The following is a 27,613-nucleotide window of genomic DNA, read 5'->3' on the forward strand; positions in this document are numbered from 1 at the left end:
TCAAAAAACCTAGGCAAAGAGAGCGACGGACTTGGCACATGCCAGTGTTTGACAATCTCAGTAAAGGTTAGAAGATCAAAGTGTAGCCTCTTTTAACCAGTTTTGTGTTTTCGAGCCTCGGTTCATGGTACGGGGTAGAGAACTACATTCTTGAGAGAGGTCGCAAACAATATAAATTATATAGGGTCTTTTAACTTGTCAACTGGGTTCCTTTATAGGTTTGGTGGTCAACTTTGAATCTAGGAGCAAACTGAAAAAGAGGGCGAATGTGCATTTCATAGGAAGCAAAAACCACTGAACTGAATTGCAAAGAAAAATAGTAGTTGGTTTGTGTTGACCATGAAACCCATCCTGGTAACATCAATATATTACCTTATTCCAAGTCGACTGAATTGGCTCGATAAATAAAATCAATAGTTAGTTCAGAAATATTATCGAATTCAGTATAGTTACGAGGTATTTAAATTGAGTACGATTTGCTTTGTAATCGAACATTGCAAGTGTTGTCATTTGCCTTGTCGTCATAATGCATGAAGCAGATGCTTCATTAAATCTGTTTTCCAGAACGTAGAGATCAAATATAATTTGAACTCAAAGGGAAAATTGCAAAAAAATGAATCGTGAGAAGAAACTTTTTTATTCAGACCTACGCGACATTATCGTGAAAAAGTTAAGGTGATGGCCTTTCTTTTATGTTTTACCTATATCTGGCATTGTATCTTGATTGACTGCCCTTGGTACACTGTGATTATGCACCTAATCGTAATAAAAAGATTTGTAGCTCGGTTTTTCGAATGGTACAGGCTGTATAAAACCCCTGATAAGAAGATTATTACTAACCTATCTTCACTCGAGTGATAGTCTCAAGAAACCATAAAATTGCAACATATGCCAAAAGTGCCCCCTTCAAGCAGTAGCCACAACTTGCACTCTTGCCGACTGAGAATCCCAACTCCAGATTCTACTTCGGCTATCTTCAGAAATAGGCCTTTTCCGTTTGCTTCTGTCCTCAGGTCAGCCATCACTGAGTGCACTTACTTCATATTTCTTGAATTTCTTTATAACAAGCCACTCAACATTGATATTTCTTTAGCTGACTGATAAATTACCAAAGTATTGCGGCGCTTCTTCCTACGTATCTTGTAATAAACACTCTGAAGCCTGTTTTATTGAATTGGTTGATTCGCAAGTACTTAAGAGGCGGTCACGTAATTTTCATGAATGCAGTTACAGGAAAAATGCGAGACAAGGCGCCTTAGCTCCAACATGTAAAATAGGACATAAAATGTTCAGATTTTATGGTAACAATCTAAGGCTGCAGGTTAAGTATTAGGCTGTTCCTAAAAATCCGCATTCTCAGTACAAACTAAATGGTCAACCCTGTAAAATTGTATTGAATGTAACAACTTAATACTCTGTCTAAGCAAAGGCTAGGATTTTTATAATTTATTTATTGTTCACACATGGGTCACATTCAGGGATCTTTAATATCCCCTAAAAGACTTGGTTTTACCTTAAAATGTATAAAATCCCGTAGCACTAACACTTAACAACACACTGACCTCGATATGATGTCCCAGGTTTCTTTTATCTGGCCTATTTTCTTTCGTTAGGGAATTCTTAAAGGTCTAACATCATTGATAAATATCTATTCAGAAAAATGACGAATCAATGAACATTATTACAGACACACTTAACAAAATTAATGCACTAGCTTTTGATCCTGTGAATTTAATCTCGAAACAATGCAATGTTTGTACGAAGGAAATAAGCCCTAAAATTTTGATGTTATTCAAATTAACTGTCAAATAATAATAACCAGAGATGAACTGAAAATGCTCACGTATTTCATTATATATTGCAGTTATGTGTGATTTTGGACCGTTGCTACATGTTTGCAACTTCATTGAAAGTATTATGATCAACATAATGAACAATATTTACCACATTAATTCTAAAAAGCCATGAAGTATACAAATATATAATTAGATGATATAGAAATATTGAATTTCTTTGACTGCTCTAATTGTATCACCACTTTATATAGCAAGTGTGATTTGGCCAAGTCCTTTAAGCCATATATACCAAACTGTGAAAGCTCATTAGATATGCAAATTATAAATGAGCTGACATGAAAAGGTGGAATGACTTTCAGTATTTTTTAAGGTGGTGGTAAAGGTTATTTTTGCACCAATTCTTTTCTCAGAGTTAATGTCAGGTGTCGATTGTTAGAATCAAGATATTTATTTCAAATTTTCAGGATAACTCCCTTACTTAATACTTTCACCAAATGATATAAACAATTTATATTTGCAGCTATTGTTTTGAAATATGACACCAGTAAATATTAAAATTAAATTTTTCATATTGTTTTACATATTTGAATTTAATAATAATTGGATATCACTTAATACTACCAAATTAGTTATAAATATGTTGAAACTATTAATTGTAAGATGTGTACGGCAGGATTTGTAAATAAAATTTGTTTTTATGATTGTACATGGGTTTACATATCAAAACAAGTATTTAAAAATTCTTTCAAATTTCTAAAAACACGGGAAAATTGTGCCATAGTCATCTTGTCTGTAACCTTGTTAATGGGCTGTAAAAATTCCATGTACAAATCTCATTTCAAAGGTTGGATTAAATTGGCATAAAATTATGTAGGAAAATGTCTGTCCAAAATATTGAAAACAAGCCATATTTGCACCCCTCTTTTGAAGTCACAGAGCAGTCTTTTTGGTTAATCTCACTTTTGACACCTCTTTGACACTCAAAGAATCTAAAAATGCATTTACAATAGCAGTCACGCATTCTGAATGAAAGCACTGCCTTGTCAAACTTTCCTGAAAAACAGCAAAAAATGACTTTCCCTTTTCAAATCTTTTTTTAAAAGCTAGGGGACCTCTACCATAGTTAATACACTAAGTACTCACCAACTACTTCTTATTTGATCAGTTTTCAGAAGTTTCAATAACTCTGCAATGCCTTTGACCCCAAATGTCTAGTTTATTTATTCAACAGAGAATGTTGACTACTTTTATATTTTAATAGGTTTATTGAAGTTTATAACTGACGCCCTAGCCTTTACCGCCACCTTAACCTGGTATAATCATCAATGTACATAGCATATTTTGCCAAGTTTGATAAAGTAAATCCCAGTATATATACGTAATTAGAGAGGATCATTGAAATGCAAATAAGAAATTGGCTGAAGAAAAATGCTTAATGACTATCAATAATGTTGTATCATAGTATCTTCAATATATGTAGCAAGTTTCATGAACTTTGTTCCAGTCAATTGAGATATATATCCCTAATTAAGAAAGTTCATTAAATATGCAAATAAGGAGTTGGCTGAAGTAAAATTGCTTAATGATTTTCAAAAATGTTGTATCATAGAATCTTAAATATATGTAGCAAGTTTCATGAACTTTGTTCCAGGCAATTCAGATATATATCCCTAAAAGTTCATTAAATATGCAAATTTGGAATTGGTTGAAGTAAAAATGCTTAATGATTTTCAATAACGTTGTATCATAGTATCTTCAATATATGTAGCAAGCTTCATGAAGTTTGTTCCAGTCAATTCAGATATGTATCCCTAATTAACACAGTTTATTAAATATGCAAATTTGGCATTGGCTGAAATTAAAATGCTGGTAATGTTGTATCATAGTATCTTCAATGTACATGACAAGTTCATCAACTTTGGTCAAGTTAATTCACGTACATACCACTAATGAGGAAAATGCATTAAATGTGAAGATTAGGAATTGGCTGAAGAGAAAATTCTAAATAACTTTTAATAATATTGTATTATAGTGTCTTTAATGTACATAGCAAGTTTCATTCAATTTTGATCTACTCAATTCAGATATATCCCTAATTAGGAAAATTCATTTAATATTCAAATTAGGTTTTGGCTGAAGTAAAAATGTCTCTTGACTTCCAATAGTGTTACATCACAGTATCTTTGATATACATAGCGAGTTTCAACAACTACAATCAAGTTAATTCAGATATATATCCCTAATAAGGAAAGTTCATTGAATATGCAAATTAGGAATTAGCTGGAGTAAAAATGCTTAATGACTTCCAATCATATTGTATCATAGTAGCTTCAATATATGTAGCATGTTTCATCAACTTTGGTCCAGTCAATTCAGATGTATATCCCTAATTAGCAAAGTTCATAAATATGCAAATTGGGAATTGGCTGAAGTTAAAATGCTTAATGACTTTCAATAAAGTTTAATCAAAGTATCTTCAAAATACATACAAAATTTGGTCAATTTTGATCAGGTCCAATCAGATATATATCCCTAATTAGGAAAGTTCAATAAATATGCAAATTAGCAGCTATCTTTCATGTAACCCCTTAATGGTTCCCATAGCTGATATATCTTGGTGTGATCAACATTTGTAGCAAGTCTCATCAAAGTGTGTGCAGACGTTCTTAATCTATAGCCATTTTTTCTGAAATAATTAATTATGCAAATGAGCAAAACGTAAGCAAGCCACTTCCACCAAAAACTAATCAGTTCTCGTCATTTGCAAACTGAATCTATGTACTAAATTCGATTCTGATCTGATAAACCGTTTTTGAGATATCGAGCGCACAGACAGATAGACAGACAGACATCGTTGCGACATATGCTCATGTGTGTGAACACGTGACACGTGAGCAAACAACCAAAGACTGCCAAGGCGATGTGATCAAATAAAATCCAAGGGACTATGCATTGTACTCCCTATCCGTTGAGAAGGTGTTAAGTTTCTAACAGACATGAGAACTAGATTAAATAATTAGAAGCCACAAATAAATCACGCAAGGAAAGTGAAAGAAGAAGAACAAGAAGAAAAGAACGTCTAATACTAAAACAAACTCCTAAACAGAAAAGTACATATCAAACTTATAAACGACAAGGGAAAACATGAAATCTGACACAATGTCCTCCTAAAACATAGATGGGTCAGAAAAAAACGATGAAAACAAAATGAAAAATAGGATTCGATTGAACATATAATGATCAGACATAGATCTGATGTATTTGAACAGCAATTGGAAACTGAAGAAAATGGTCAGCAAAAAGAGAAACATACAATAGCTGCAAATCGATGTCACTGAAGTAGTGACGAGACAGCGGAGAAAATTGATGAATTAAGCAGGCAGCTAGGTATACTACAGCGACATAAGGATACCAGCAATTGCTGATTATTGAATAAAATATATGAGGGAAAGATACGAGGCGCAGGAATATTCTCAGATGAAAAAGAGAAAGCAGTAAAAGACTCCCAACTGAAGCAAAGCACAAGCAAGTAACTTGTAAAACTGTAGGACTAGAGAACAACTACACCCCACATCTTACAAAAGATCCTAACCGCCGACGAGAAGGAGCCCTATCTAAAACGTAGAAACTGTCAGGAAAGAATCTTCTCTTTGGGCCCACGCACAGGAAGCTTGTGTCTCTAATAAGCAGCCCAAGGCTCCTGACCATATAGAGCGACAGACCTAGCACATGACAGTGTTTGACAATTTCAGTAAAGGTCAGCACATCAAAGTATAACCTCTTTAAAGTCCTCTTAGTGTTTCCAATCCTCAGGTCCTGGTACGTGTTCGAGAATTACCGGCTTCGGAGAGTTCGCCTCGTAAACAATTTAAATACATCTCGTTTTATGAACTAGTCAACTGTTTTTTTAGTGGTTTGGTGGCCAATTTGAATCCAAATCAACATAAAGCTTATGGTGTGCATGTCACCCGAAGATGAAAAAATTGTACTGACCTGCAAAGACAAAGATGGTGGGGTTGTTTTGATCAGTTGCCAAATCTTGGTAACATTAATATAATTCATTGCTTGCAAGTAGACTGATCTATCAGTGTGACGGCAAGTGAAGTCAACAGTTCAGAACATTATCGAATCCCGTAAAATTGAGTGGTATTTACATTATGCTCGACTTGCTTTGCAATCAAACACTGCGAGTATTGCCCATTTACCTGTGTTTTGTTTGTTCGTTTGTGGTAGTTTGTTTTACTCAGAATCTTCATTGAATATGTCCCTACAGCACAGACATCATGTAGAATTTCTACTGAAAGGGAAAATTACAAAACATGAATTGACAGAAGTAACGTTTTTATTTTGAACTTTGACCGACAGAATAAGTACTTTATCTGAACTCCCCTGCCAAAACTGTGACCTTGCACCTGAGTACAATTACAGGGCTTGTATCTGGTCGTGCAAATAATAAAACCCACATAATAAAATTATACTTCTCTACATTTACTCTTGTGATAGCTTAAATGTGTTTATTGATGGAAATGCTCATCTCGAGAGACAATGAAATCGCAATGTAAGTGCCCTTTATCACTAGTAGCCTTAACTTTCTGTCTTGGCGTAAGAGACTTCCAAGCCAAGAATGCTGTCTTCAAAAAGAAGTATTTTCTTTTTGCTACTGCCCTGGGGTCAACCATTACTGGGTGTACTTGTTCTACGTTTTCATATGTGATGTTCCTTATCTGTTTCTAATCTGTGGTCCGGCTGATACATTACTAAATATTTAAATATCAATACGTCCTCATCGTCTCATTTAAATACTTCTTATTCAACACTTTTGAATTCGTATAACTTCAATCAAGAAATTAAAACCCCAACCACGATAATTAACAATGCATGTACAACCATAGACCACCTGATTACCAATATAACAGAACCCTTTTTGGAATGCGGTTCCATCGAAACTGACATTTCAGGTCATCTGTCCATTTTTGCAGTCGTGAAAGGGTTGAAATATGTTTTCAAATAGCATACGCAGCACACATTTTTCGATTGTTCTATTTACAGTCCTGAGTCTTTTTTGGGATAAGCCTAATTCACGTGCCACGTGCCACGTGCCGCGAGCCAAAGTTCACGATGCACGATTACCATGTTAAGCTAGAAATAGGTGCATTTTCACTCTAACTCACTTCATCGATTCATCTTCACTGTTAAATCACATTTAATAGACGCCTTGTATGTGCATAAAGTAGTGACCTGCGATATGTGTGTTCACGAATTCAACATGTGCTGGCCGGTAAGGGACTGGAAAAAGTTATAGGGAGGGGGGCGAAATCTTCAAAATAATGCTGAGAAAAAAATGACTCTAGGCTCGCGGTTCACAGCACGCGGCGCGTGGCACGCGGCACGTGAATTAGCGTACCCTCTTTTTTGACTGACTTGAGTAGTACTTCATGACAGGAAATGTATGATTGCAGTAACGCGGATGATGCCTTCAATATATTTCATGAAAATAACTCTAATAACACACAAGGGCTGCAGATAATTTACTAAAATTGGGATAATCTTCCAGTAAAAAATATTATGAGAAATTCGTCCTGCAGATGCTACTAGAAATATGCACCGTGCTTAGGGACTTGGCGCTTCTTCTACAGCGTGACAATATTTGTAAAGTTCAGCAAAATTCGTGGGTCAAATCGAAACAAAAGGCAACTCATGAGCCTTACTACTCACGAGCGATATAAATATTACGTGAGACGATAATTAAATTTCGCAATCGTACAAACATCCCTTGTCAAATGAGATATTTCCTTTGGTTGCTGCTACTGCAAAACTCTTCCTGCAATCACCTGTACAACACTCTTTTGCCCGCTTATGAGTTTTTCTTTTCACGATTATTCTCAGTCGATTGCTATAGAGCCGATCTCACATTGTCTTTGTGGTATGGAGAAACTGGTCATTGCAGGAATGAGGTTTTACCGCTATTTGCAGCCTTGGACCTGCTTCAAGTACCTGTCAAAAACTCTTTATATATTCTCCATTGTTATCAATTTCAAAAAATGAGTAAAAAACGAACAAAAAAACAAAAAAAAAACTCGAAAAAGATATTCTGAAAATGTTTCCCATCTTAAATACTAACGGAGCAAATTTTATTCCAATGACATATATTTAAAAAAGAAAATCTACAGGGCAAGATTGATAATACTAGGCGATATTGAGTTTTCCTCAGTATATAAATGATTCATTCTTTACAGTTAAATTCGATTGATTTCGATAGATATTTTGCAATCAGGGCTATAATAGACTAAATTAGTCAAAAAGACTTTTACAGACTATTTGTTTGTGTTGTTTTCAGTTATTGTTTTAGATAACAAATTGAATAAGGCATGTCAAATTAATCAAGAAAACTGTCAGAACACGTGATGTCAGCTTGAAACAGGAATTTAACCAATCGCATAGACAAAGATCTCTTCATCACGTTTGTCAGTAAGCAGGCCTGACCGGCTGTGATATGTCTAGAGCACGTGCTCAATGTGCCCTGATTCACATTGACGATAGTCCAGTACATTTCACGGATAATATATAAGTTAAAGTAAGTCATAATTGCATCAACTGAAGCTGTTCGATTTGGTCATCGTTGAACTACTGTGAGGTGTCCTGATCATCACCTGGAAACAATGATGAGTAAGATCGACTTTTATATATTTCTTATTTCAACTTACTTTATTTTAATGTCTGAGATTGAATGCCGGATTTCTATAGTACACTTAATTTTTGAGGACATTTAGTACATATTTATGCTTTTAGCAATTAAAGGGCTAAAATGACGTCTTCTGGTCTAAATCGTATGCAAAACCAATAGTTTCCTTTAACTCTTATACAGTCTAACAAGAGTGCCTGTCTTACCAAATTTATTATTGGTGCGACGTTTTTATAATCTCTACTAAACAGCACACATTCGCATGCTTTGTTTAGTGACTTTGTATCTAAATAAGAAAGTGCCCGGTTACAAATCGTGGTTCGATGTCTTACAAGTGCAAATTAATCTTGGTAGCAAATCCTTGTACATTAAAAACGCTGAGATATCATTGTTGTCAAAAATGCAATCAACCGCGACCAACGGGTTATTGTACTCTCATACTGACATACAATGGGACATTTAATTATGCTTTCAGACTAGATATCGGCGCGTGCGAGAGCTTCTTCCCGCTCCACTACGCAAAACGCAAACTCTCAGATTGTAGTTGAAAACAACATAATCATGGACAATATATCATGGTCATTATCAAAACAGCAGATGGTTTGATAATTTTTATCAACGTAGCGTAAGTTTAAATATTTTACTACGATTAAGCACTATGATTTGCGGTAAATAATCAAAATCTTGAGCTATGAACACTTCTCTACTGTGAGAAAAAAAGTTTGCCAAACTGTAGAGGAAACCTCTTAGCTGAGGTTTTAGTTTAGTTGCATAGTAAGACGGAGCTGATGGCAGCGAGATATCCAGGAAAACTGGTGCAGAGCTCAGCTCTAGTCAGCAACACTGGGTGATTTAGCTAGTGTAGGTCGGATGGTCGGCATACCAACAACTGGCCCCTACGGACTTCAAGCGGCCTAGCGGATGGTAAAGGACTCAGTTCCTTACTGTAAATGCTCTCTATTCTCTACGGTAGACGTTGGCTTTGACATTGCTGCTGTAAACATATTCAGAGACATCTAAGTCTCGAGTCCATACCAGTTCCAGTGCTCCTTATCATTGACTATAGAGTACCAAATACTGGATTACCTTACTGATATATTCCACTATTATATTGAAGTGATGGCAGCTAGGTCGTAAATTTAAATGGATTGTAACAGCACTGTATCGTTTAATCATATAAAGTGAATGTATTTAACCCGAATCGAACAACGATGCTTTAATGTATACATCCCGATGTTTTTATCGGCTAGAATCTGGCCACTACCCTCGGCAGAAATTCTCAAGAAGGCAGGTTTCCTTCTAGGGTCCCGTTACTAACGTTGCAATATTATACATGCAACCTGCTGCCACCCCCCCATGTTACGTATACATAGTTGTAAAGCAATGGTCAAACGACGTTTCTATCGAAAGCCATTAGGAACTCCTGGGTGACAACTCTTTCCCTCTCAAAAATGCGTTGGTAGAAAACAAAAAAAGTTTCCGTCGAAATATCGGATATGATGATGATGTTATTTATAAGGTTTTCATTGAATTGCCTACTTATTGTTGAATTTGAAAAGTTTAGTGAACTAAATTAACTATCATGTTAATTACTAAAGGTGACACAATTTCTGAAATTTTATAGCTTTTCATTACTGTTATTTTGAAAATAAATAAATTAGTACGAATGAGGATGGATTTGATAAGAACAAGCAGGCATTGTAACACAAAATCTGAAAACATCATGATGGCTTCAATAGTTTTGTCCACTGCATCGATTACTGTTTCTTGCTCTTTCCTAAAGCTGAAACACTGAGTATCCAACATCTGCACAAAGCTAGTGTGTGCATATACTATTATTATTATTGTTATTACTATCTTTATTTCAGGCCATCGGCCCATACTAAGAATAACATTAAAATGTAGACATTACAGCGAGAAATAAATTTATAAAAGAATGAAAAAAACTACTGAAAATACTAATACAATGCATTCCTACAATGCTGCCAGAAAGTTGAATTAAAGTAAAATTCAGAATGAACAACTGTGTATTACAGAATTCTTGCTTTCTGTTAATCTTTTGCAAAAGTTCAATGGTAACTTTCGTTGCAATGAAGCAAAATTCAAAATATTTCTTGATACTAAATTGTGACTGATACTCGTATCTCGTTTAAGATCAAAAAGTATACGCAATGCATTATGAAAAGCCACTTTTAGAGTTGACATCTGTCTAGCACTGTAGTTACACCAAACATTAAGACAAAACATACTATATAAAAAGCTTTTAAAAAGGGTACATTTCACAATCTGTGAACAGCAGCTAAAATTGCGTGCAATCCAATTAGTTCTAGCATAAACACATCGAAGTTGCCTATGCCTATCAGCGTTGTCTTTCCCCCGAAGAAGAAACAATATATCCAAGATACTTTTTAGTGTTAACAAATTTAAGTGATTTTCCACATAAAAATACGATAGGAATTCTGTTAGGTTTCCAAGACCTCGGGAATATGGCCATACATTCCGTTTTAGTGGGATGAAAAACAATATTATGCTTGTCCCAAAGTGTTCACTTACGTAAATTATTTTTTTTAGTACACGTGCTTTTGCCGAGGGGCAAATCAAAACTAAGTCTTCTGCATAAAATAGATGATTCACAACTGTGTTTACCAAACAGCATCCAACACAGGCTGATTGTAGCTTTGTACTTAGATCGTCTACATACACAGCAAAGAACATAGGTGAGAGATTACGCCAATAATAACACTGAATGCGTTTTACAAAGCAGAAACCAATCATACAAAAAATAACTGATTTGAATACAATACTGTAAAATACGGACTATAAACAATGGTATACGCCTATTTATCAATTTTCTAAACAAAGTCCAATGATTTACCCTGTCAAATGCCATTAGTAAAATCAATGAAGCACTAAAATATGGTTTTATTATGTCTCTTATAAAAATCTACAACTTCTTTAAGTTTGAAAATACACATATCTGTGGAATGACTTCTTTTAAAGCCACACCGGAGATCGCTAGTAACAAGTAAAGTTTCACAAATAATGAATAATTTCGCTGAGGATGTAATGATTTCAACGCCTAACAACCTAGTGTCATCTAAATACTTTATATTTACATTATGTCCCAATGACTTACGCCACACAATTGCAACCCCACCAAATGGGCGCCCGACGCGAAAACCAGAAGTGTCGTCAATGGCAGACACAGCACAAGCGTTGAATTCCATGTGAATATTAGGCAGCAACGAAAGTTACGCTTTTGTCAACCAATGTTCTTGAAGAAAAACAATATCATGGATGTCACAGAGAGATTTGATAGCATCAATGGACGATTTTATCCCACGACAGTTATAGGATGTAAGCCGTAGGGTCATGGAAATAGTTAATAAAATTTACGTGCAAGAATACCGTCTGGCCACAGAGCAGGATCACGAACCGCGTCAGCGAAATCCCTGTCGTTTCAATCACGAAAGATTTATACGTATCGTATTTTGTAGTGAGCTATTCGCATTTTACTTCAGTCTTGCAACGACTTTCAATGTAACGTTTAACATCTTCGGGAGTTGTTGTCGGAGAAAATCTTGTGATAAACGGTTGAAATGGAGGATAAGGACGTACTACCTTTGGCGAGCATCCTTCCACCGGTTTTGCTGTCCCAAGTACATGTTGGGGCGACTTTTGTGCAAGCGTGTCACCAATTTGAAATCTCCCTTCTGGTTTGATGACGGGTTTCCCAGGTTCCCAGAAGATGCTCGACGAGAAGGCAACAACGAAGTATTAGTTGTCACGTTACCAACAGCCACCTGCGACTGCACAGCTTCAGCATATGAATTGGTATTCACACGCCGAGCTTCATTACTACGGGGCGGTGCTAATTTCATAACCGATGTCTCAGCGGAACCTCGACACACCACCTGTTAGATCTCGTCACGTTTTTCAACTCCCAACGCACTGTAAGTGAGGCTACCCACAATTCCCCTTGATTTGTTCACTCAGACATTTTTTGCTAAAGGCTTTTTCAATTTTATCAGTTTCTTAACAATTTTTAACTTACAATTTAAGTTCAGGATTATTTGTTAAGACTATGTTCCAAAATTATTGATTATGTTTAAAATTCAAGAGTAAATTGAATGAAAAGTTGATGTTTGGAGGTTCTAAAAATTGCACACTTGTCAAGATAAAGTTATCAGCAACTAAGATGGTCTCATCATATCACCTGTCAGACATGCAAATTTCCTTTGTTACGAACATTAAAAAAAATCAATACCCTTTCTTTTGCCAACACAGATGCAACTTATTCCCTTAGTTTCCTTCAAAATATTGTCTATGGCTGTCAAAAATCTATGTCGACAAAATTACAAAATTGCTATCTCCTCCGCGGAAAAGGGGTTGATCTTCTCATTATTCACAGTGAGAAATCAGAAAATTATGATGATCAGAACTATGTTGCCAGAATTTTGAAATATGAACCGAGTTGTTCTGTGTACAGAAGAAATTTGCTTCAGTTTAGTGAGTGATCTTCGTGTGTACAGATCGTGGAGGATTGTGGGTAGCCTCACTTACTGTGCAACTGAATATTACCAAGACAGCCTTTCATCTCGCAGATTTCTTGCCGCTAAGTGTGCAGTTCATCCACCAAATCACCCACCTCAGACAGAGCATTGTTATCTCTCAACTGCGACAGCTCACGCCTCATAAATTTCAGTTCTGCCATTAGTGTAGAAACATCTATGTGGTTGATGTCAACTGGAGGTAACTTTGCGAGGTTTTTCGCAACAAAGCATCGGAGGTCTTCCTCGTCCAGTTCATGCAGTAGTTTGATCACATCCATAACAATATTATAGCGTTTGTTTTGACCCTGACGCTTTACAAGCCGTCCAAAGTCATTATGGCAGAATTGGAAGAGGGTCTTCTTAGCCAATTCCACTTCATCATCACCATCATCATCAAAATGATCACAACATAATTTGACAAGCATATCAGTAGTGACAGAATCCATTTTGTTCACCAAAAAGCATAAAAGCGCATTAATTATCACACCACTACTCGTTGTTCTTACTTGTCCTCTGTCTCCATCACTTTTTGAACCATTTGAACCATTGCCTCCGCCGAGCGTTTTTTTGTTGCAGCCTGTACATAAATGCATGTCTCCTTGGCATAGACGCACTTTAGCTGAGAGCTCACCTCAGTCCTCACAGCGCGGCGTAGGAAAGTCATTCTGACAGCTTGCACGTACTGACGTAGCAAACCTCCCGAGGTGAATTATGTAACAACGCTAGTGACTCGTTTCGAAGCAGCTGTGCAACGCAAGCAAATCAAACCGTTGGGGACTAAAACGAAAATCCCGTTTTCTGCACGCAATGGGCAATACTTGTCACATTATACTTCAACGATAAAGTCCAGGTACATTGAAACACAACAGTACAGCGAGGTAAAAACCAATAAAACATGAAAATTTCCTCCAAGAAAGGGAATTTTCTCGCAGAATGATCGCGGATGAGGTGACGTGCTGTGTATGCAAATGTGACTGCTATGACGTGCTGTGTATGACAAATTGTTCACGATTGAATTAGAGTGCAGACTGATTCGTTTGTCAACGATACAAATGCATAGTACACAATACACAGACAGTACTAGTGTTTTGCAGCTGAATGCTAGGCAGTTTAAAAAGCTTGGGAGTAGAAGTTCAGTACTGAACAATAATAATAACAAGAGCAGAAACGTACCAGGACCTTCCTCAAACCTTTGATCCAGATCACTGTGTGCAGCATGAATATCCTCTTAGTAGAGTGAGTAGCTCTGTTTAATATTAACCGTGTACCCTCTTTGTTGACACAGACGTGTATCTCCGGATTGCGTCCGGGCTTTTGCCGGGTCCATGACAGTGATGAACTATTTTCTCATTGTTTGCTGTTTAAGCGTTGCCTTGTTACAACAAATAACGTAGTAACAAACCAATAACGTATCAAACCCAATAACGTCGTAAGAATTTACCGATAACGTAGTAAATAAACCGATAACGTAGTAACGAACCGTTAGCGTTGTAACGAGCCGTTAACGTAGTAATTTTTCGTAACCGATAACGTATCAACAAATTTACCGAGCAAATCAACTGATAATGTATTGGATCAAGTGATTCATGGGAATAGATTCATGGGGATAGATCTATCCTCGATCGATCGACCAATCCATTGATCAAGCGATAGATCGACCGATTGATCGATCGATGCACTGATCTATCAATCGATCGATCTTTCTATCGATTGAATGATTGATCGATCGCTTGACTAATAGAACGATTGATAGATTTATATATGTATATATAATATATTTCGATGGATGGAAAGATCGATCGACGGAGAGATAAATATAGAGATGATGTATCAAATCAACCCATAATGTAGCCAAGTGAACAATAACGTATCAAATCACCCGATGACGCATTAAATCAACCAATTATGTATCAAATCAAATCATGCCTCCGCCGAAGCGTTTTTTGTTGCAGCCTGTACATAAATGCATGTCTCCTTGGCATAGACGCACTTTAGCTGAGAGCTCACCACAGTCCTCACAGCGTAGGAAAGTCATTCTGACAGCTTGCACGTACTGACGTGGCAAACCTCCCGAGGTTATTATGTAACAACACTCGTGACTCGTTTCGAAGCAGCTGTGCAAGGCAAGCAAATCAAACCGTTGGGGACTAAAACGAAAATCCCGTTTTCTGCACGCAATCGGCAATACTTGTCACATTAAACTTCAACGATAAAGTCCAGGTACATTGATACACAGCTACGGCTAGGTAAAAACCAATAAAACATGAAAATTTCCTCCAAGAAAGGGAATTTTCTCGCAGAATGATCGCGGATGAGGTGACGTGCTGTGTATGACAAATTGTTCACGATTGAATTAGAGTGCAGACTGATTCGTTTGTCAACGATACAAATGCATAGTACACAATACACAGACAGTACTAGTGTTTTGCAGCTGAATGCTAGGCAGTTTAAAAAGCTTGGGAGTAGAAGTTCAGTACTGAACAATAATAATAACAAGAGCAGAAACGTACCAGGACCTTCCTCAAACCTTTGATCCAGATCACTGTGTGCAGCATGAATATCCTCTTAGTAGAGTGAGTAGCTCTGTTTAATATTAACCGTGTACCCTCTTTGTTGACACAGACGTGTATCTCCGGATTGCGTCCGGGCTTTTGCCGGGTCCATGACAGTGATGAACTATTTTCTCATTGTTTGCTGTTTAAGCGTTGCCTTGTTACAACAAATAACGTAGTAACAAACCAATAACGTATCAAACCCAATAACGTCGTAAGAATTTACCGATAGCGTAGTAAATAAACCGATAGCGTAGTAACGAACCGATAACGTAGTAACGAACCATTAACGTAGTATTTTTTCGTAACCGATAACGTATCAACAAATTTTACCGATAACGTATCAAATCAACTGATAATGTATTGGATCAAGTGATTCATGGGGATAGATTCATTGGGATAGATCTACCCCCGATCGATCGACCAATCCATTGATCAATCGATAGATCGACCGATTGATCGATCGATGCACTGATCTATCAATCGATTGATCTTTCTATCGATTGAATGATTGATCGATTGCTTGACTAATAGAACGATTGATAGCTCTAGGTATGTATATGTATAATATATTTCGATGGATAGATAGATCGATCGACAGATAGATAAATATAGAGATGATGTATCTAATCAGCCCCTAATGTAGCTAAGTGAACAATAACGTATAAAATCACCCGATGACGCATTAAATCAACCAATTATGTATCAAATCAACCAATAACCTAGCCAAGTCAAAGAGTTCAGACTCCAATCAACTGATAATGCATCAAGTCAACAAATAAATTGTTAATCGACCGATAGAGTATTTAAATGGAATTAACCGAATATAAATGAGTGTTGTATCTTTCGCTTTTTTCATAATCAATCAGTTACACCTTATACTTGGAATATACTGTTTTTGTGATATGACTCATACATCGCGAATCGAATTTCATCAATTTGGGAAATGCGAACTAATTAATAAGTATTCCTGCGGGATGAATTCAAGATACAACACACATGTGAGTGTCTTTATCGACACACTTTTTAAGTCGGGAGGACTTGGAAAAAAGTTTTCAACATGACCGATTATAAAATTTGGCTACTTACAACGTCTGGATATTCAAAATAACGATAAGTCTTTACAATGTAACTCTCCTTCTGGGACTGAATTACAGCTAAGTCTGGACTCATTGTCCCATTGAATTCCTCATAATCAAAATGTATTAATTTTGCAAGTTAATCCTGTAAGCAAGCCAAGTCAACAGATTTTGTAGACATATTGCTTTTTCTTTCCTCTTCATCCTTTCTGTCGTGATTCACGTCAAGTCACATCTTATTTGATGTAGGATTACGAAGACATAGCAAAATTATTGAGTAGTCGCAAATGATATAGTGCTGATAGAAAAAAGATCACGATTAGGCGAAGAAAAGTAAAAAGTTTGTTTCTCATCCTCGCGCGTGTAAATTCAGACCCGCCACGCCGACCTTTCTTTTCTGCTCATGACGAAATGAAATTTAAAAAACGCAAAAATACGCGACGATAGTGCATAACAAACAAATTACTGACACTAACATTCCACTCAGAACTGTACACATGTATCACTGTTATATTAAGCTGACAAAACTGCATTGCTGCACTAAAAGTCAAACCGCAGAACTGTTGCTATACAAAAATATTAAAGCAACGTTTTCAAGTTTTTTGCGCGTTCTTGTTAGTTGAAGAATAAAAAAAAATTGAGAAGGAAAATAAACCCCGCGTCACCGCATCATTTTTGCAATATGTCTAGGATGAGAAACAAATTTCTTGACCTTGCCAGAGTTCACTAATACATTTATATTAGGTTCCTACATATTAATCACTGATATGCTTACCTTTTTCTGATACACCCAATGGGGATTTTCAATAACATGAAAAATCGTCAATTGTACGAATAAATAATTATCTTTGGTTAATCACTAATACACAGTTACTTCTATGGCTGACGTATCAATATGTGTGCGAAATTAGCGATGTTGGCTGCCGGTCATCGCGGTATTGCAATTGGTCTGTTAGAGCCAAAAACAGTCCCAAAGGAAAAAAAGTCTTCCGTTTTGTAGCTGGTTCGATTACTTTGTTAAAAATGTTTTGTGATAATCACATCATATGCGAAGTAAAATATTCCCACGACTTGCCTGTATAACTTTTGTTGCAGCACGAACGACTAACTTGATCTAAATGTTGCTACACTACTGGAATGGGTTTGGAAAGTTGTTTCTCATCTTGCTATTACAACCATACATTCTGCCTGAATTGTAGCCGGTACATACACATGATGGTTTTCTTCTCGGTAGGGTTCTCTGTGTAAACCAACAGCCGCTCATTCCCCTGCCTTTGTCTCATCAGTAGTTATACTATCTATTTGAATTTTACCAAACTAGAACAAAACTTTATAGCTACAATACCAAGACTAGAAACAACTTCCCGAACAAATCACAGTAGTTTAACAACATTTAGATCAACTTAGTCGTTCGTGCTACCATGAAAACAGTCGAAACATTATTGATTTGCGGCAGAAATTTGCAACAATTTACGCTAAACGGAAAAAAATAAATAGAAAAAAAAGGAATTGAGTACGAGACAATACTATAACAAATCTATCTATCTATCTATCTACCTATCTATCTATCTATCTATCTATCTATCTATCTATCTATCTATCTATCTATCTATCTATCTATTGACCAATTTATCGAATCGATCGACCTTTCTATCTAATTGATAGATCCTTGGTTCTATCGATGGATCTGCCCATTAATTTATCTATCGGTCGATTGATCGATCGATCGACAGACCATCTATCAAACATCGATACTATTTTCCGCGAAATTTCAGCCAAAGTTTAGCTAAGAAACATAACAGAGTATCCCGGAAGCTGGTAGACATGGATTTCAAACCGTTTGATTCTTCCTATTAGACTTTGCCACCAGCAATTTTACCTGCGTTACCTTGGTCGTTTAGCGAATCTGACCAATCGCGGACAACTATGACATGATAAATGACGTCATCATGCATAATGATTGACCGCAGTCCTCAGTTCAGGTCCTTGCATGGTACGGCGACTTAACACACGATGTCTGTACACTGATGTCCGGACCTGTCATAAGCAGTGAAACAATTGTTTGTTCTGAACTAATTTAAGAAGGTTAAACAGCGTAAACTTTTCAAAACACTGACATGAATATACAGTGATTCTGAGAAAAGCACCCTTACAAAAACGTTTAGGGTTGGCAGCGGCGATGCAAACTTAATTCTCATCGAAGCACGGTTGCATGGGCTTTCTTGTACTTTGTCTGTATACGTCGTATGATCGTAGGAACGATCGACGTTTAGACCCGAAATCGCACAATCTACGTTCCGAAATTCCATTTATAAATGGAGTGAATGAATTAAATACATATATAACCATGTGGATCGAAAAATAACCGTAGTGCACTTTCAGAATCTTTGAACGCGAAACTTAAATTTATGAGCTCATCAGCTACCTCTGCTCATTTTTGGCTGCCAGTGATCTGTTTTTGAGCCGCCATTGGCTGTGATACATGTAGAGATACATATAGTGTCAACATGTTTTCCCTAAAATGATTTTTAAGCTACACGATGGCTACTGATCGACCTGCCAAGAGCTCAACAAAGCTTAATTTCGTCTTTCAGAGATACTTTTATCTGCAGCAGACATATGACAGCTCCAAATATTTTGTGCAGACCTGCATTTGATCTCCTTTGTACTGCCACAGCTCTGAAACCGATCTGCCAAACCAGCCAACCATTAATGTAACAACCCGCAACCACAAATGTAATAAACAAATCAACCATAAATGTAATAAAACTTGACCATAAATGTAATAAACTTGATATTTTATATATGATCATTTGTTTATCAATGCCCTTAGTAAATAATAACTTTAATAAGACTAGCGTAATATTATCGCATACGTTCCTAACATTAGGTCTCCTTTCCGAAACACAAAATTGAATACACTGAGAATACTATCAGAAAACGGTGAGGTACCGAACAAACCGTTAGAGAATGGAAGTGAAAAAGCACTTCTAGACAATAAAAATTGCATAATAAGGAAGCGTCAAAATAACTCGTCAACCTGATATACCACACAAAGTTTATGTCAGACGACAAAGAACAAACAGCACAGTAACATACAACCTTATAACAGAAACTTACGACACAAAATAGGGTGACGAGAACATATCTATATTTCAATCCAGTAAAAACAATACGAACACTACCTTGAACACAGTAGAACAAAATTAGACATCCTAGCATCCCCAGTGAATGTACAAACTAAAGGTGGTACAATATAGGAATACAGACAATATCTCCATTATTTAGACAATTTATCCAAGGAAGACGAATTTGAGGCGACTGATGAAGAAAGTACGGCAAAAACGGCGTTAGAGGCTCGTAGTGTTATACAGTCTCCTCCACTCTGGAGAAGAGATTGCGCTGACACGCAGATTACAGCTGTGTCTAGCCGTGGCCGGTCAGTTCTATACACAAAACAGCGAAACGTAAAATACACTTTCAAGATACACAAAACACGTTAAATGCAAACAACTAAGATAAGAACAATGTCTGGAGTTGCTTTCCTTTATTGCATACATAAATATTTAAGGACTAATTCTTCGATTACAACAACAAAATAGATTCATTACATTTATATGGTTGACAAGTATTACATTTATGGGTGATTTTTAAAATTACATTTATGGTTACCATTTATTACAATTGTGATAGGTGTTTTTTATTATATTTATGGTTGTTTTTTTGTTACATTTATTGGCGATATTACATTTATGAGTGCATTTTATTACAATTATGGTTAATATAACATTTATGGAGATAATCACATTTATGGAGGTTACAAGAACAATATTAAGATGATATTTTATTGCATGGGAAGTGATATTAGTAGTATACGGGACAGAATGTTGGACCTTTGAGATTTTTATTCAAATGCCAGAAGTATGACCTCCATTAATTACACACCAACGCAGTGTTAGCAGGGTTTACCACATAGGAAAAATTTCCTTGATCTTTTATCTATTGTAAGCATAATCCAAGCTTGTTCCTCTTTTTTTCAGAATCACCACATCTTGAGAACATTGAGCACCTGTGATACCGACTAACTGATTGTTTTTGTCTTTGTTTTAGATCACCATGAAACCATTATTGTTGGAGCAGGTCCAGCCGGTCTTCAAATGGGACACTTTATGAACAGGGCCCAGCGTGACTATGTCATCCTGGAGGCAGCCAATAAAGCCGGTCAATTCTTTGCGCACCATCCTCGCCATCGTGTTCTCCATTCTATCAATAAGAGGTTTAATCCCTTCCCAGAATTCGAGTACAACATGAGACACGACTGGAACTCGCTGATTGCTGATGATCAATCACTACTCTTCACTAAGTACTCTACCGATCTGTTCCCGAATGCAGACGACCTAGTTAGGTACTTGAACGACTTCGCCATCAAGTTGGAAATCAAAGTCAGGTACAACACTCGCGTGGTCAACATCAGTAAAGAGGATAGGCCTGGCACTGCCAAGAAGCTGTTTTATCTCAAGGCTAACGATGGCAGAGAATACAGCTGCAAGGTTTTGATAATGGCAACCGGTGCGGTGTCCGAACGAATTCCTGATATCCCTGGCATTGAACTGGCTGATACCTATTCCAAGCACGAGATCGACACCAGAAAATATGATGGGAAGCTAGTTGCAATAATTGGTCGGGGAAACTCCGCCTTTGAAGTGGCCAATCATCTAGCACCTCATGCAGCCATCATCCATATCTGCGCAGGAAGAGCACTAAAACATGCATGGAACACACATTTTTTGGGTAAGTAATTTCACTAAATTTGTTTCTGTCGTCCAACTTATGGTTGATATAACTTAAAGAACATTATCGAAATGAAGGTCTGCAATTTGCCCTGTGACCATTTAACACGCCTTTTGTTTATGTTCGTAGTCGCCGAGTTGTAATCGGATAGATTCAAAAGAAGGATTAAATTGACCTAATTACTAGCACCAATTTTAGAGAGCTCTCTTAAGTGAATACGTTCATGTGTCTGTGGCACTGCCAGTTTTGAAAAGACGACCTTTGCGATGCATTGTTCTTAACGGAACACATTAAGGACCTGCATAATTTCCTATGAAAGGGTTATTTTTTAGAATGCTCTCTTGGAACACCGTCTTTGTCCAATGAACTGTTAATTTTATATTTTCCTATTGCATAGGTGATCTGCGCGCCATTAACAACACAGTGTTAGACATGTACCAACTGAAATCTCTTCACTCCTACCTTGGTATCGAGGCTGTGAAACTGTCAAAGCAGGACGATCAGATCGCTGTTGACTTCCGGGACTTAGTTCTACACTGGGAAAAAGTAGGGTACTTCACAGACACAAAGCCATATGATTATGTTATCGTCTGTGCTGGTTGGAACTATGTAGACACCTCGCTCTTTGCAGAAAATTGCAGACCGGGTAAGTCAACTTCTTTTGTGTTTACTTTAAACTGTAGTTAAATATGTAAAACTCAATGTACCAAAACGTATGCCTTACATGGATTGGGCCATGCGATGAGCTTGATTCCTCTTACATTGAGGCTAAAGAGCCTAAATTCGATATTGACTTAAAGTGGTCTGTTAATGTCAAATTACGCATTCACGGTAACCGAGTCTACTGAAGTGGAAATTTCGAGCAGTTAGCAATCATTATCAATCCTTATTACGTGCCAATATTCAAGTTTTACTGGTTAACATTACAGCTACAAAGAAAGGGGGAGTATTTGCTGTCCTGAAGACGAACTGGGAGTCGGACAACGTAGAAAACCTCTTCTTTATAGGAACTTCGATGCAGGCTAACGATCGTCAAACAGCATCTGGATTCATCCACGGTTTCAGATACAACATACAGACTATGCATCACATGATGGAGGAAAGATATCACAATGTCCTCTACCCTTGCAGACTACTCTCTTGTGATGTGTCCCCGGTAGCTGATCTGATTGTAGGTACGTCACTTGGTCATTGGAATCGTTGTTTTCGCTACATGGTAATGCTTATTATTCTTTTTGGTTCCTTGTTACTGAGCTATGGGTTTTTGCAGGTCGCCGTATAAATGCAGCCACACTGCATTCCTATACCCATTACTAACCCAGCATTTTTCATCACTTATTTTCATTGACTTTGTACAGCTGACTATTAATCTAGTTGTCATATCTATCATAGGGCATGAATGAGAGGGGAAAGAAAGTCGTTTGACGAATCACAGCGAGAAATGGCGACAACATTCCAGGTTTAGTGTGGTTATTGCTGTCCTATTAAACTGTACTTTACAGATGATGGCAGATGTTCATTATGTATTTTGGTCTTACATTCCGACCCATAGAACGTACCAGTGTTGAAGCAAGTATGTACCACTTAAACACATTTATGGGTGATGTGATCGTAGTTCCCGATGACTCTCGTGAAAAGGTTATTTACTACTGCGATCTTCCAATAGCACACGCCAAGGAGCAAACGTGGTTTAAGAACGCCAAGCACATCTTCACCGTGGTTCTCAAGTATGCTACCGATGGGTAAGGCAGTCGATATCAATATATATTCTTGAAAGTCTTTAGCAAAATAGATTTACCAACCTCGTTCTACAGGTTGCGGCTATAACGTTGCCAACATCACAGTGGAAGTTCAAAATAATATTTTGGAAAATTTAGCAACGAAAGCAAAGACTGATCCCCTGTGTGGTATAGCATATATTAAAAACGGGAAGAAGAGTGTAGTAACATTTGAGATGGGATAAAGGTTACGAGACTATATAAAGTGTCTTAAGCAACGCAAAAAACATAAATGCTGATTCGAAATTTGGAAGCTGAAAAGTTATGGGTAGGGTAGTCCACGTATGTTCCCTATTGTTCAAGGATTGGAAGCTTTCTGTTGATCAGGCGCTTTTTACGAATGTAAACCATAACATCATTGCAGCACCAACAGCAGCGCCATTCATCAACATCGAAAGATCTTGGTGTGTGAAAGCTCACACATGACAAACAAACTTTTTGGGATTTGATCTGCAACCTCTCCTCTCAAAAATGCAAACATTTAGTAGACTATGAAACTCTGACGACTTAAAGTTGATATTTTTTATAATGGATTAGTGTTAGATAACACAGTTCAGATATTTCAGAAACAAGCGTTAAATAAAATCTGCATGGCAATTGCATCTTTTCGCTGTACCTTCTTTCTTAGAATGAAGTCGATTGTTTTTTAAATCACTCTTCATCAGAAACGACGTGACTGTTATTTCTGAACTCTACTATAATGCTACTTGGTGTGAATGCTTAATATATCAATCGGACATGAGCAGGCGAAATAGATCAGGATAACAAGTAGCGTCAATTTATTCTGTAATACAAGAAAAACCCTTTTTCATTAATGTTTTGCTGTTTTTCCCTAGGTCATACCTTGGAGATCAGTTTTGGAAAGCTTCTTTGAGACCATCTGTCAGTTACTATCATAACGGAAAGCTGATAGACGACATTACTGGTTCAGAAAGTCTGGTTCAACGTTTTGACACCGATGACTTTCCCGGTGGCAACGCCAACAAGAACAGGAATGCCATCAAGAACTTCATCAACAAACATGTAAGTGTGGCGTACAATCATCTTTGTGCTCTTTTGTTAACCGATATTGCTTGTGATAATTTGCATACGAATTTCTCGGTACGGCTGTAACATAAAATAATAGGATTGTCATGATTTTCATGAGTGTCATGCTAATTCTTTGTGGGTTTATTTTCTTCTTCCTGCCTGAACAACGTAATTCCCCCAACAACTTTGGCTGTTTAAAGTGTATGTCCCGCATAAATTCAAAGTTAATTTTTCTTAAAATGAGCCATGCTATATGATTTTTGCCACCCCTACTTTATCAAATAAATGCATCACCCCAATGAAACGACGCGGTTAAATATTATTAAAATGCAATATGTTGTGCGACTTTGAAGTTAGCTGCCATTCGGGTCGTTTCGGAATTCGCGGGCATTGCCACCGGAAATGACGTAACTAATAGAATGTACGAGTGAGTATGTTCACCTCGGCCATAGCGAATGCTTACCGCTGTGGCTTCAACATGGTGAGAAGTTACGCCTTTGGTGGCTGCAGCTGAAGTAACTGCAGCCATTGTCAGTTTATTGCATTTTAGGATGATGTATTAGCCGCATTTGACAAAATTACAAGAAAGGGTCGGAAAAGAGGCATTCAGACAAGCTTTTTCTGCGGTGCACATTTTCGAGTGCCGTGACTTAGAATAAACACGGTTCGGAAGCCAGATCATATGTACGGGGCGGGTAAGATAGTGGAGTTAGGCTACTACATCAATTATGTAATCGCAATGCCGTACCAGTACGACCATTGTCACCAGAAAGCTTCGCGTGTATCGTCATCAACTGTGGACAAGAGCGAGAACAGCAGCAAGACTGCGACAGGTTGCCCAAAACATGTCAAGGATGCGGGGGCCGCGGAGAAGTATGGCCGTGTTTACATCCCCCAAGACTGATCGCCGATTCAGATGCTTTACGAAAGTGATTGTAAATAAATAAATGAATACAAGTACTAGATCTCATGCATGTGTGACTATATAATTAGTAACGTTAGGAAATATCTAATTTTATATTCCTAAAAAGTTTACGTAGTGATTGACTGACTCTTTGCGAGACTGAACGATAGGTTGTGTATAATACAGCACGGCGCTGCCAGTAACAGTGACACAACGTGTAGCATGCAAAGAAGTTTATACTGTTGACGAAGCAGTCGCGTTGTCGTAATCTGTTCCCTTCTGCTCGACTAAGTCTCCCCTAAAATATTTTAGCTTCTTTGAGAATTTCGCAGTCATGAAACAATGAACACTGTGCTTTATATCGCTGACACTTAATCAAGAAAAAAAAAACTGCGGAAGCGTAGCTGATCACTCCGTCACAGAAATGGCCGGCTGAGCCGCCCGGCCTCGGGTGCCAGTGTGCCCGATATTTACATCATGTCAATTTTAATTTATCTCTTCCCGAGAATTTGGCTAGACATGTCTTTACGGTCACATATTTTTAAAAGTGCCAATGTTCATGTGAGGTTTTATAACGCCAAACTGAAGATTTGCGAGAATACTACCTTTGGTGTTTATGCTAACATGACCTTCAGCCTGGTCCACTTCCAGCTGTTGATAGGAAAGATGTGTGTCACGGTTATGAACGGTGGACAATTTTCAACTTGATCTCTACTACATTTATCTACAAGCGTCATGGTGTAATTCAAATTTTTATATACAGATTTTGAACGAGGCAATTTGTGTTGAGAAGTAATAATAAGGTGGGATGGCAACTCAAGACTTATATTTATATTTTGTTAGCTTGCGGTTGTGTGTACGGTAGTGCACTGGTGTGTTTGACTGTGGTCACGATGGGCTTGTCACTGACGCGACGGTATCCCGTCAACAAGAGTTCCGCTCTTGTTCTCGTTTAGGTTAAGGTTCCGACTGTTAAAATTTGCAGGCCTGTAAATTCTGAACAGCTTTGTCATATCTTCTGTGACGATGATATTCTCAGTTGCACTGCTTTCACTCATGAAATTATCACTATCTCCATAGTCAATGCACGAAGTCACCATCACCCATTCTATTAGTGACGTCACAGCTACTTGCGCCAAAACGGGGCGAGCTCGGCAATTTCCGGAAAATGTCGCCATGATGGAAATCGAAAAGTGCAACTTTTCCCGTGTTTTCGTCGCATTAACATAATACAACCGTCTAAAAACCGCTCAAATAAGCTTCAGTTTGTGTGTAAATGTTTGTTTTATTAATACCAATTTCATTAACAACCAGAACTATGGTATATGCCCCAAGTCAAACGAAAAAGTCTCAAAATGTGGCAGGACTCACACTTTAAACTCTAGCATCTGTAGATTAAGTCGATAAGAAAAGACGCTAAACAATCACAAATACCATGTAGCTTGATGATGTAAGCTGCTTGTTGTGTCAAGAGGAATTCGATATGACAAGAATGTTGCAAATTGAACTAAAAGTTGGGGGTGCTTATCATGCAAACTGTCATAAAACTAATATATTACAGATGAAAAAAGCATCCTATCTGCCAGTGAAGTTGCGTCATGATAGGACAATTTTAATTTGTGGGAAAGCATTATTTATACTAGAGATATCCATAATCATTTAAATAATACAAGTTTGAATCTCGTTTATTCCTTCCTGCTCATCCTTACAGACGAACCTGAATCCTGGAGAACAGTTCTTTGACTCCTTCCTGGCCTCAGAGAATATACAAAATCGTCTCTTCCAACCCCTCACTGAGGACGAATCGGCTAAAATACCTCCTGAGTACTTCAGGAAGCTAGAGTGGGATAGTAATCGCAGCGCAACCGTTTTTGAGGCAGTTCAATAGATGTGGTATGGTAACATCACCTTTGATATTGTACATTGATGTAATGACTTCCTAGTCCCAAAACATTTATCCATAATTGTAATACAAGTTAGAAATTTTGTGGATTGATTTAATTCACTTGTTTAATTTTACAACAAACAGAGGGGTTAACAATTCAGTACGGTCTTTGTTTTCTAATGTATCTTGAAGATGTCGACTTCGTTAATCAAAATTGGTTATATATTGACATAACGTTCTTAAGGAGCGATGAATATAAGTAAGGATATGAAATATGTGTCTGTTTTGGTCATTTTAAACTTATCTTAGTAGTCCTATGACAAATGCTAAAGTTCAGTCTGAAAGGAGCCTATGAAATTTGCATAAAAGTTCGTGTTAGAGAGCCTCGTTTTCGTTACGCTGACCGCCACTGCAGTGAGGGATAAAATACGGCGAAAGGGTGGTCTTTAAATATCGACGTGCAGCAAAACGTACAATAGCTAGAACTATAATTTTTGCTTACAGTTGTAGCATACATACTAATGATCTGTTTTCCTTGGGTAAACTCACAAAAGTTGAGAAGAT

General features: G+C 37.3%; 1 protein-coding gene across 1 annotated transcript; it reads left to right on the forward strand.

Moving 5' to 3' along the window:
• Positions 1-8,383: 8,383 nt before the first annotated feature.
• Positions 8,384-27,380, forward strand: LOC139130002 (FAD-dependent oxidoreductase domain-containing protein 2-like). The gene is made up of 7 exons (XM_070695719.1): positions 8,384-8,462; positions 20,773-21,453; positions 21,851-22,099; positions 22,383-22,628; positions 23,006-23,195; positions 24,068-24,254; positions 26,876-27,380. The coding sequence occupies exons 1-7, from the start codon at positions 8,456-8,458 to the stop codon at positions 27,050-27,052; spliced, it is 1,737 nt and encodes a 578-aa protein (XP_070551820.1). The 5' UTR covers positions 8,384-8,455; the 3' UTR covers positions 27,053-27,380.
• The last annotated feature ends 233 nt before the right edge of the window (positions 27,381-27,613 follow it).

The sequence above is a fragment of the Ptychodera flava genome, chromosome 3, assembly GCF_041260155.1.
Source record: "Ptychodera flava strain L36383 chromosome 3, AS_Pfla_20210202, whole genome shotgun sequence".
Taxonomy (NCBI): domain Eukaryota; kingdom Metazoa; phylum Hemichordata; class Enteropneusta; family Ptychoderidae; genus Ptychodera; species Ptychodera flava.

Bases quoted from the DNA above. Each gene is read 5' to 3' on its own strand.
- LOC139130002 (XM_070695719.1), top strand. The intron at 22,100-22,382 runs GTAAGTCAACTT...TTAACATTACAG, and splicing joins TGCAGAAAATTGCAGACCGG to CTACAAAGAAAGGGGGAGTA. The intron at 24,255-26,875 runs GTAAGTGTGGCG...TCATCCTTACAG, and splicing joins AGAACTTCATCAACAAACAT to ACGAACCTGAATCCTGGAGA.